The sequence below is a fragment of the Cydia splendana genome, chromosome 14 (genome assembly GCF_910591565.1).
Source record: "Cydia splendana chromosome 14, ilCydSple1.2, whole genome shotgun sequence".
NCBI classification, from domain to species: Eukaryota; Metazoa; Arthropoda; class Insecta; order Lepidoptera; family Tortricidae; genus Cydia; species Cydia splendana.
Genome location: NC_085973.1, coordinates 7783194 through 7795322, shown reverse-complemented (window position 1 = coordinate 7795322; position 12129 = coordinate 7783194). Strand labels below are relative to the sequence as shown.

The 12129-nt window shown below is 36.7% G+C and overlaps 3 protein-coding genes across 3 annotated transcripts; 2 read left to right on the top strand and 1 right to left on the bottom strand.

Moving 5' to 3' along the window:
* Positions 1–215: 215 nt before the first annotated feature.
* Positions 216–1690, top strand: LOC134797161 (N-alpha-acetyltransferase 20). The gene is made up of 5 exons (XM_063769415.1): positions 216–360; positions 436–551; positions 718–847; positions 1330–1466; positions 1562–1690. The coding sequence occupies exons 1-5, from the start codon at positions 308–310 to the stop codon at positions 1645–1647; spliced, it is 522 nt and encodes a 173-aa protein (XP_063625485.1). The 5' UTR covers positions 216–307; the 3' UTR covers positions 1648–1690.
* A 36-nt stretch (positions 1691–1726) lies between these two features.
* LOC134797160 (protein crooked neck) lies at positions 1727–4464 on the bottom strand. The gene is made up of 5 exons (XM_063769414.1): positions 4307–4464; positions 4048–4233; positions 3851–3966; positions 3448–3604; positions 1727–3358 (listed from the first exon to the last, which is right to left on the bottom strand). Exons 1-5 carry the CDS (start codon positions 4343–4345, stop codon positions 1727–1729), a joined length of 2130 nt encoding a protein of 709 aa, XP_063625484.1. The 5' UTR covers positions 4346–4464.
* Positions 4465–6519: 2055 nt separating this feature from the next.
* LOC134797157 (mitochondrial ribonuclease P catalytic subunit) lies at positions 6520–10374 on the top strand. Its single transcript, XM_063769406.1, has 5 exons — positions 6520–6688; positions 6771–7572; positions 7666–8052; positions 9236–9425; positions 10196–10374. The coding sequence occupies exons 1-5, from the start codon at positions 6643–6645 to the stop codon at positions 10346–10348; spliced, it is 1578 nt and encodes a 525-aa protein (XP_063625476.1). The 5' UTR covers positions 6520–6642; the 3' UTR covers positions 10349–10374.
* Positions 10375–12129: the final 1755 nt, after the last annotated feature.

Below are 12129 nucleotides of genomic sequence, written 5' to 3'. Positions count from 1 at the left end.
GCAAAATTGAAAATTATTATATTTAACTTTAATATACGATTAATTATATCCTTTTTAAATCCTTTAAAAGAAAACTTAAATAATCACATTTCATTTGAAATACAATTTATCTCAAAAATACACTTATCATTAAGTTGGTACACTGTTGTTTGGCTGTATATTTTGTAGGAACATAACATTATCTGTTTTTGTATGGTTTTTGTCTTTTGAAAACCTATCAAAAATCCAAATATAAAAAAAAAAACAACTGGACCGATCTATAAAAAAACGCAGTATTAGGTTATATTTATTATTAGTTATTTTCATCATGACTACTATCAGACCTTTTACATGTGAAGATATGTTGAAATTTAATAATGTGTAAGTTCATTAATAAATTTGTATTTAATGTTGACTGAATACACCAACTTTAATTCATAAAAAATGAATTCACAGGAACTTGGACCCTTTGACCGAAACCTATGGTTTATCATTTTATACTCAATACTTGGCTCATTGGCCAGAGTATTTCCAAGTCGCAGAATCACCCAGTGGGGAAATAATGGGATACAGTAGGTATTTTAGTAAAAATAAATATATTATTAATCTTTGTTGTCACTGCAGCAGCCACTCTGTATACTAACAGATTGATGCGTTGAGGCGCATTTGTTTGGCTTATATTTCGCATGTTACTGATAGGAAAGCTAGCATTTTTAAAGTCATTTTGTGCTATTGCAGTTATGGGGAAAGCAGAGGGCCTTGGTGAGAACTGGCATGGACATGTTACTGCATTGACTGTCAGCCCTGATTACAGAAGGCTTGGGCTAGCAGCTACTTTGATGAGTATTTTAGAGGATGTGTCAGAAAAGTAAGTTTTTAAAGCACCTTCCCAGGTTCCTTTGCTTAACTATTTGTTGGTGTTTGATAAGGATCCTGACTGAATTTTTCAGTCATCTCTTTGCATTTTTTTAAACATATTTTTTGCTCTATATGGCACAACCGAAGTGTGAACTAACAATTTTAGACCACCACACACATACAAAAGGTTAAGTCATAATCTTGTAGTAATAAAGGAATATGTACTCATACATAGTTTCTTTAACTCTATGAATAATGATTATGTTAATGTTTAATTATAAATATTATCACACATGTCTGCTTTAAGAAGTTGCTTTATATTCAATTTATGTGAGTACATTCCTTAGTGTGGTATTCCACTTTTGTGCCAGTCCGATTTCTTTGTCCAATGTGTATTTGCATGTCACATTTTGTGAGAGAGTGAGAAGCAATACACATTGGTCAGGTGGAAAACCAGCCTTAGTCATTTTGTACTTTTAATATTTCTTTCAGAAAAAAGGCATATTTTGTGGACTTATTTGTGAGAGTGAGCAACAAAGTAGCCATCAACATGTATAAGAATTTGGGCTACATTGTATATAGAACTGTATTAGAATATTATTCTGGGGACCCTGATGAAGATGCCTATGGTAAGTTACTAAAATAAATAAAAATAATAGATTGTGTTGTAAGTTAATTACAATTAATACATATTTTTATTCAAATATTTTTATTTTTGTTCCAGACATGAGAAAAGCCTGTTCGAGAGATGTGAATAAGACTTCTGTTATACCTTTAGCACATCCTGTTAGACCTGAAGATGTGGATTGATTGAATGATCAAAATATACCAATAAAATTGTCAATTTTTATTTTTGTTATTAAGCTTATAATATTTATCGCAATCATGATTAGGAATCACTATCACTGCTGCTGCTGTCATCAGAATCATTGTCAACATTAGCTTGTGGCTGGTCATGTTCTTTTTCTGGTTGCTCCAGAGTCTCCTGTGTCTCAGGAGCAGCAGGAGTTTCTGGCACTTCCTTTTGTTTACGCCATTGTTTAGCAGCAGCAAGGAGCTTAAGATTGGGCCTAACCATTTCATCTTCAGGGAATATGTAATCAAACACTTCTTCCCACCCCTCCTCTACGCCATCATCACTTACAATCTTCTGCCTCTTCTTAACTCTCCTGGGCATTTTAGCCAACACCTTTTCTAGTTTAGTATCTTCACCAATCTCTGTCTCAAAGTCTTTCCAAGCTTCTAGGAGGAGAACTCTTGCTTCCTTTTCTCCAAGACTTCGTAGGCTGTCATTGGCTCGCTCATACACACGCCTGGCTAATTCCACATTGATGTTATCAGCGTTTTCTGCATTCAGCTCAAACTTAGCATAAGAAAGCCACACTTTAACATGTACTGTTCTTTCCAGCAATCTCTCATACAGTTGTCTAGCTCTTTCAGTCTCTCCTTGGGCAACTTCAAAGTCAATAAAACTCTTCCAAAGCAATTCAGGCATATCTAGTCTTTGCTGCCCGACTGCAATTTCATAAATAGCCCTAGCTCTGTCTATGTCTCCCAAAAGTGTTTCCAATTCTCCAAACTTTATCCAAGTAATACAGTTTTCAGGGCCATATTCTAAGAATTTCTGATACAATATCCTACATCTGTCAAACTCTCTCAGCTGTATCTCTAAATCAATGTAACCCCTGTACAACTTATCCCTTGGGCACATTCCTAAAGCCATACCTAATGTCTTCCTTGCTTGTTTCAAGTCTTTACATCTCACCTCAAACTGAGCATACATAAGCCAAATTTTGGAAAATGTGAATATTTTATGAGGTATCAACTCCAAGCAAGTTCTATAGACCTGCCTGGTGCGTTCAACATCTTCTGCCTCTAATTCTTCATACAAGGCATAATTTATCCAAAGGTAAATGTAGCGTCTCCAAAATTGTTTGTCCTTGGAGGGAGGTACATTAGCTATAGCTCTTTCATATGTGTCTCTTATGTCATCAACATTTCCTTCATTTTCAACAAGTCTAATGTAATCAAACCAAGCATCATAATTAGTAGGATTTTCAATAACTTCTTGTTCATACATATACTTTCTCTTGTTTACTATGACATCTTCAATGCCAGATCTGTCTCCATATTTTTTCTCATGTATGGTATATGCTTTGTATAATTCCTTGTTTCTATCTTTTGGGATGTGATCCAGAGCATATTTGTAAATTACCCTGGCTCTGTCATGTTCTTTCTGATTCTCCTCAAACTTTGCAAATGCTATGAATAACCTCTCATCCAAATCTTCATCACCAAAGAATTCAACAGCTCTTTCAAACACTTTTCTAGAGCCATTGATAAAGCCATGGTTTTCTTCAAATTTAGCATACTTAATCCAGTTTTTTACATCAGGATGTACCATGACAAATCTTTCATATATTTGTCTAGCTCTTTCAAGTTCTTTGTACCTTAGTTCAAAGTTGATGTAGGTTTGCCAAGCTTGTTCATCTGGTTGCCATTCCATCCACCTTTCAAATACCTAGAAAAAGGATTACAAAGTCATTATTTCAAGCCAACCATTTACATAAAAAATTTGCATTTTTATGACTTTGTTTATGTATTACATACTTGCCGGGCTCCTGCCACATTTTCCAGCATCTCCTCCATGTAAGTGTATTTGTACCAAAACTGGGAGACCCTGGGTAGTATGGTGACTGCTCTATCCCACAAGTTACGAGCATGATTCACTTGTCTGTTTCTCATTTCCATTTCTGTGTACTTCAACCTGAAATATACAGAAACAGCTTTATTAACTAGGAGTTGAAGTGGTTGCCATGGTTGAAATCAGCCGGAAGGATAATCATCATCATCATTGTCATCGGAATATAAGGTAATAATGCTAATGTTAGTTGTCTCCAAAATATTGGCTACAACAAAAACTGAAAAATATGTAGCCAATATTAGGGAGACATAATATTTAATTAATATCACCTAATTTAGGTCTCTTACTAAGGAAAGAAGTTATACATACCATAGGGTAACATTTCTGTGATCCACATCCAGGGCTCGTTCGTATATGGAGCGAGCCCTTTGCACTTGTTTTTGTGATTCCTCCCATTGAGCATATTTGAGCCAGTTTCCTATAACCTAAAAAGAAAATAATAGTGTTGATGTTCTAAGTAGGTATGATTTATTTAGGATCTACAAGTTTAAGGCAATTGAACTTACAAGTCTATTCTTCCTTATATTGTCTTCAAATGCCTTTCTTTTACGGTGCTGATAATCCCTCAACTCCTCTGGATCAGAGATTTTCTGTTTAGGTGGAGGTGGCAATATTTCCAAATCTCTTTCCTTTGCTTCGCGGAGAAGTTGCTCTGCAGTGATTTGAATCTCTGCTGGCGCTTTGTTTTTAACCTGTAAAATAGGGAAATAGTCATAAAATGGTAAATAGAATATTATATATACGCTCTGGTTTGCTGTTATTTACCTTTGCCACTTTGGGCATTTTAGTAGCCTTTCCCTCCATGACGATGGTACAATCTAATATAACACCAACTTAAGATTTTGCACTGCTTTAACTCGTTATCAATAATATATAAATTAACACATTAAAATAAATAGATGTGCCGTTTCAACACACGACGCTCTCCCTAATATGACATTGACAGCAATGACAGGACAGAAGGATGACCATAGACTAGATCATTTTACTTTAAAAGCCATAACAGACGGGCGTACCTACTATAACCGCGAAAATCGAAGTTCGCAAATTGCGGGCATTTTTCTCTGTCACTCTAATTACGCCTTCATTATAGTAAAAGAGAAAGATCCCCGCAATTTGTGAATTTCGGTTTTTGCGGTAGCCCCTCTGAAACCGGTGGTTCGCTGTATGTCCGTTAGGCCCCATTCGCACGACAGCTTAAAAAGCGTTGCGTTAAAACCCGACGTTGGCGCTTTTTTACCGTTTCCAATATTTGTGTTCATATGAACGCTTAAAAATCACTTGTGAGTCGTAATGCCACGTACGCATCTCAGCAAAGCCATACTTTATTTGCTATTACGACGTATTATTTGAATATAGCTTGAATATTTCAGGAATTTGTAAGCATAAGTTGACATTTTTAAGGTGAAACTAATAATAATCTTGACGATTGACACCAAAAATTGACACTTGACAGCCAACTGACAGCAGCGCCGGCGCTTTTTTAACGCTTGTGAGAACAGATACACGGAGTTCCGTATGCTCTATTCAATTTGACGCCAACGCTCAACGCCGAAAATCGAACAGTGCTCGATAAAAAAGCGCCGCGCTTAAAAACCGCCTTCGTGTGAATACATACATGGTTATCCATTGGTGTCATTCAAACGCTTTTTTAACGCGCGTTGAAAAAGCTGCCGTGCGAACGGGGCCTCTTAGAGGATATGACCAACGGAGACGCCATGTCTAAAATTTTCGGTACAAAATAGTCTGCCGATTTTTTGGGGAGGGGCACATCAAATGTATAGGTACGTCATGTCAGATAAACGTCAGTCCATATGGTTGACATGTGGTTGACCATTGGCCGCCTATTTTCGACAGAGGGGAACGCCTGTTAATGGCGGCTCCATTGTTAATTACTCCGAGGGACGCAGCTACAAGCTTGGCAAAAAAGAGTAGAAATTAAAAAGTGGCAACACTGTAGTGTCGTCTTTTTCAAACCAATCATAGAAGGTAGGATCGTATAGAAGTGGTATACGCGTGCCTCCGTGAGGGACAAAACATACGCAAATGCGACACTGTGATTGGTCGAATTTATTTGTTGCCCACCATTATCCATACTAAAAAAAAGGTGGGGAACAAAAAATATGTGAGACTGTGATAAGGACAAACAATAATAGCGCTTTCTCTGCTACTCCTACTGAAAGATACGTAAGACTATCCCGTTCTGTCAGTTATCCCCACCACTCATGCCCAATCCAGTTTAATACTAGATTCATGAAACCAATACATATAATTGTATATTTGTCAACATGTTTTTGTCATCTGTGTTTGTTTGTCATAAATAAATGTATTTCTATTCTATTCTATTCTAAATAATAGTGGTAACAGACGCACCGATACGTAAGAGCGAGAAGGAGATATCGCTTTCTCGCTCTTACTTATGGGTGCGTCGCACAATGACCTTGGTGCGGTGCGATAGTGTGTTACGGCACTTACGGCCTTAAGAAAACGGGACGACGCTACAGTGTTGCCTTTTTTTAATTTCTACTCTTTTTATGAGTGAAAGCGCGAAAGAGATAAAATGACCAGACCATGGTAATGGTCCGGTACGCCCGTCTGTTGGGAATATTATAAAAGCCGTAACAGACTACCGCACTGCACAGCGCCCTTGGTGCGCCGCCCCCATAAGTGAGAGCGGGAAAGAGATACGTTTGGTTTGCGTTTAGTTACTTGCACACGACAAATTTGTTTTACAGAAATTTTGTCGTATGATTTAATACTGATAGCAGACATCGCACCGCACCAAGGTCATTGTGCGACGCACCGATAAGTAAGAGCGAGAAAGCGATATCTCTTTCTCGCTCTTACTTATCGGTGCGTCGCACAATGACCTTGGTGCGGTGCGATAGTGTGTTACGGCCTTAAGACTTCATTGATTCGTTCAACATGTCATCTAAAATTACTAAAATGTCAATGTCATAAACATGTGTAGTGGACCTAGTCAGGAATACTTAGGGGTGTTTTGAACTAAAATGGTTTGATAAATAGCCAAACCAATTAAGCATAATTTTATTATTACTGCATTAAATAATACGTATAATTACCTCACCATTTATCTTTGCATGATGTCTACGTTTTTTCGGCGGTCTATTTTGACTCATAAAGCCTGTAAGTATTTCAACTTAGTAAATCCATTTACCTTCTTTATCTAATTCTTCTTTACCTTGTCTAATGTAAATTGGTATTACAGATATTCCTTATGGCAGACAATTCGCAAATAAAGCAAGCTTTTTGCAGGATCAAGTCCCTGAAGCAGACTATTTTGAAAATTTGAAACAAGCTATACAGAACCACAATCAAAACTGGTCAGAAATAAAACAGTCTTTATTGAAGTCATCAGGAAATTTAAATCATAAAAATGTGGATGCTATTATGTTAAAATTAATGGTGCACAATAAAATACTTGATACAGCCCAATCTTTTTCTAATTATTTACAAAATGAAGACGCACTTACTCTAGGTTCAACTAATGGCTTATTAAGTCTGTATTATGAAATTGGAAAAACAAGAAAACTGTCTGATGCAGAGACAGAATTTATATTAGATACTTATAAGACACTGTATGATAAATACAAAATTTTAGATTACACCACGAGTGAGAAACTGTTACATGCTTTGTGTGTTATTGATGAAACAAAAAAAGCCTTTAGAGTATTGGACGAAATTCATTACAGCGGGGTCCCCAGTCATTCTGCATATAGTACTCTGGTGGCTACGCTATTCAGAATTAACAAGAAGTCTGAAGCATTGGCCCTAATACAAAGAAGTTTAAATGATAAGAGACCACTGCTTTATGTTGTATATGAGCAATGGATTAATTACATAATAAGAAAGTATAAAACAAATAGTACAATTGTTAAGTATTTGGATGAAATTTGTGTACATATAGCTAAAAATTGTTTAACATTGGACGCTGCTACATCTAAGAAATTAGCAGAAACATATACTTCATTGGGCTGGAATGCCCAGTTTTCAACTATAAGCCGACACAGGTTAGATCCACCTACATAAATCTTTGCTTAACATTGTTTTCATGAGAAAACTTATTGTAATTTTTATATATTTCATTTGTTTCCTTTTTTCAGTGGCCTGTGTGAGTGCTGCAATGAGACATTAAAATGTTTAAAACTAACATCAGATGAGTTTCAAGTACTCCAAAAGAATGTTAAGGAAAAGCTGATAGTTGGATCAGATTTGTTCCTAAAAACATCTCCAGATGAACTGCAGAGATTTTTAAGTTTTGTTGAAAAAACTGCCCCTTATGATATAGTCCTGGATGGATTAAATATAGCTTTAGCTGTTGGGTCACCTGATAACAGACAAAGGGTTACATTTTTGAAAGCAGTTGTTGATCATTTTAAAAGGCAAAATAAGAAAATACTTTTATTAGGAAGAAAGCATATGCTGAAATGGCCTAAGCAACCTTTAGAGTACTTGAAAAATAATACTAGTCACTTCTTTACGGATAATTTGTAAGTATATAATTTCTGAAAAGGGTCATAGACAGTCATGAAACAGCAGAGCTGGGCACCGTTAATCAAAAAGTTAACTTCGTTAATCGTTAATCCGTTAAATTAAAAGTTAACTTCGTTAAACGTTAAAACGTTACTTTACCAAAGTTTTAACGGAAGTTAAAGTTAATCGTTAATCGTTATCGAAATCGTAAATATACGCAATAAGAAATAAAATTAGAAGAAATAATCATAAATTTTGATTTTTGCTAAAGACTAATCTACTAATTAACATGGTAATCATTACTAATTAATAATAGCATAGCCAATAAAAATATCATTCGCTAGCATCGCCCATAAGGTGCATGTTCCCCTTCATGAACATGAGCATATTAAAATTGTCGTCTGATAGCGACGCCCGTTTTGGAGAAAAAATATCTTTTCCCGCCGAAAACAGGCGTTTCACAGCAGCACTCGAAGGTATACTAGTGTTATATTTGAGGCAGCACGCGGCCTTGGTGTGAGTAGGTACTTAGGTATTAACGATTAACGGACTTAAGAAAAGTTAACGGAAGTTAACAAGTCCGTTACAGGTTTTTAAAGTTAACTTAAAAGTTAATCCGTTACTCGAAAAGTTAACTTCGTTAATTAACGATTAACGGATTAACGAGTTAATGTCCAGCTATGTGAAACAGTATATGATAAAAGATTTGTATCCATAGTGTGGTCGGTTCCCCAACTTAAGTACCCAAGTACCTATTAGGACCAAGGTCCTACCTAAAGTACTTATTCAGTTCGATGAAATTTAAATCATATTCAATTGGAACAGAGTCGCATTTGTTTTGTTTCATTCAATTTTCAAACAAAACCAAAATCAACCCTATTCCCTGCACTAAAGGTTCAAATTTCAGTGGCAAATTCTGGAGTTTTCATTTGTATGTCTGGGTTTAGGAGGATAGTAATTGTATAGAAAAGTGGATACTTATGTTAGGGAACCGACTGTACAAGCTTTGCTTAGTTTGGGGCTAATAGGTTGTTCTGTGAAAGATTGTCTGCAAATAGAAAAAATACATCTAAATAATTTTGGTCTTAACATTTGGTAGTTTCAAATCACTTCCGAAAATGGACTCTGATATAATGGAATTATGGGTGATTTTCGGAATTACCCGAAGACACCTTTCACAGATTAAATTTGTTCCTTCAGATCACAAGATGACCCATACTTCATCACTGCTGCTATCCTAAGTGGGCCACACACTGACATAGTCTCCAAAGACCTGCTCCGAGGACATATGTTCAACTTGAAACACGAAAACCTCAGACACATATTCCGAAGGTGGCAGTGGCAGCATCAGTGGATGGTGTTTGCCAGTCGGGGAAGACCTCAAATAATGGTACTTTTCAAATATGATTGAATTTGAATTTTCAAATAAATATAAAATTAATTTTGTAAGCATAGTATAAAAGTACATCATGGACTGGTTTTGACAACTGAACTATATATTGCTATATGAATGCCTTAATATCTATTTCACTATATTATATCTAGATGTTCTAGTTTATCATACGAATGTATGAGTATTCAATTAGTACCACAAAAAAAGCGCTGTAAAGCGTTATCTAGTTCAGTTGTCGAAACTGTACCGTGTTATTGTAATTAAAATTATTTAACTCAATGTCACTCAGTAAGTAAGTAATGATCCTTATATATCAGTCATAAGCCCACTGTACAGGTACACATAGGTCTAACATTGGCCAATCTACGAGACGCTGTTATAAGTTAGAGGGAGAAAGAGTTATTGCTATCTTGTGCTATCACATAGCTGCGTCCCATTGAGCCCCCTATTTTGAGCATTGTTATAAGTGGATATTTAATTTTATTTCATTAGTATTGTTAACAGTATAATTATATACTATTTTTATTTTCATTTGTATTGAAACTCCTATATTTATGACATCAATGCAAACATACTAGGTATGTACAGTCACCACACGGGATTGTTATGCCATTTAGGGCTCCTGCTAAATTGGAAATTCTATAGCATAAGTATTGAGCAACCAATTTAGCTAGGACCCTAAATGGCGCAACAATCGCGGAGCGTGATGGACGGATGGTACATAATTGTCTTTCATGAAATAAATCTTATATCTTATAATTTTTCAGGAACCGATAAAATTTACGCCCTTCGCACAGAAGGCAGATGCTGGCTGGCACTTACCTTACGATAAAGAAGACCCTAGAAGCACTGGACAAGTCAATTTGGGACTACCTAACTTAACTAGTTGGCTGTGTCTAAAATCGAATGTTGCTAAATGAAATATACAATATTATATTTATACACCTTTTACAATATTATTATTGAAGTGAAAACTTCTTTAGCGGCACTGTGCACTTTTTGAGGTGCGGTAAAATGTTAAACTCGAGACAGCGTAAGACGTAAGGCGTAATAACCCTCTCTTTCTACCGCGCGGCGAAAATGTATGCCTGAGCCTGTGTTTCGTTTAGGCGGCGCAGGGCGCTTGCGTGACGTCACGTGTGACGGACAATGTCATTGTGTTTTTCTTTTTTGATTTAAATGCCATCTAGTGAGTTTCTCTCAAACTGGTATTAATATAACTGTAGTACTCACAGTGATGTGCTTAGGGGTTTCAAGTAATGCGACGAAATAACGCTAGATGGCGTTAACCTCAATTATACATAGTGCTGCAGACATTTTGCACTAGATGGCGCTGTTATTAATATTTTGAGTTACAATGTCGTTGAGTTTTCACTTCTGCCGGCACTCCCGGAGTGCAACCCGTTTTTTTTTTACTATTCCTCATCCAATATTTACTTTTGCGCTATTAATGATTATTTTCGGGACAATGGCCTCCAGATTCATACAGATTTTGTTTATTTTACATATGGTACCTGCGATAAAGGGCGTTGTTCCGTGTATATTTTCCTTGGGAAAATGACCCCGTCCTACCTTTTTTGATTAGTTACCTGCTGGCACTAGATGGCGCTGTATGTGTACCTATATCACACTAACAAGATTTTTTGTTGGGTTAATGTGTGCATATTATTGCGTCTACTTTATCATTAGATTGCGTTTTACTATTGCGTTTGGCAAACTTCCTGTGACAGTTTGAATTACTTACCTATATTTTATAACCTTAAAAAGCAAATCTAGGTATATGAGATGACAACTGCCGCCGTACCCGAGCTATGTGTAAACGTATGTGTAAAATACTATAACGGTTAGGTACTTGAGCGGACTCTGCTCTGACTTGGCTGTTATGCTACCTAGGCTATGTTTGGCTATGTCACATAATAAATAATAGTACTACCGTACAGAAAGGAAACTTCCTACAAAACCGAAGTTTGACAGCGGTTCAGGGTCGAATCATGCTGTCCCTTTCTAATATATGGCAATATCCCTATCGGCTATTTAGGGTTGTCAAAGTTCAAGCCATTATCTTATCCGTGGTCGTGCACGCAAAGGGACGTCAAGTTGTGTCAATAAATATTGCCCTAATAATTGCTCGGAGCAATGCTGAGCCGAGCGGAGCCGAGTTTGGCCGAAGTCAGGAGTTTCGTACCCCTGGCTATGTGCGAAGTGTGGGGCAATAGTAAAGCGATCATAGCGCTTGCCGTGGTAGAAATTGGCATTAGCGAGGATCAGAGTATTGTATATTCTTTGGTAGGGATTGAAGTCTTCCACATTTCCTACAATTTATCTACATATCAACAATGATGGCCCATTTTAAATAATATAAGCAAAGACATATGTAACTATCTATTCTTTTTGATATAAGTAAATTGAAGGAAGACGTCAATCCCCTGCTAATGCTGATTTCTACCTCGGCATGCGCTATGATCTCTTTACTATAGGGAGTACAAAGGGAGTATTACTGCAATGTTCTGCCGCCAGAGTGCAGCACTAATTTGTTTAGTAAACCATAGAGTAACTTATACATACTACGCCTTAAGAGCCCACGGGAGTGGTCATTTCTCCATACAAACGTACTCCTCGTAGACCGGGAGATAGTGACACATTTTACTGGGTCATTTGTACCAGTATGGCGGTTCGTCAGGGGTCTAAGCATGTAATGAAG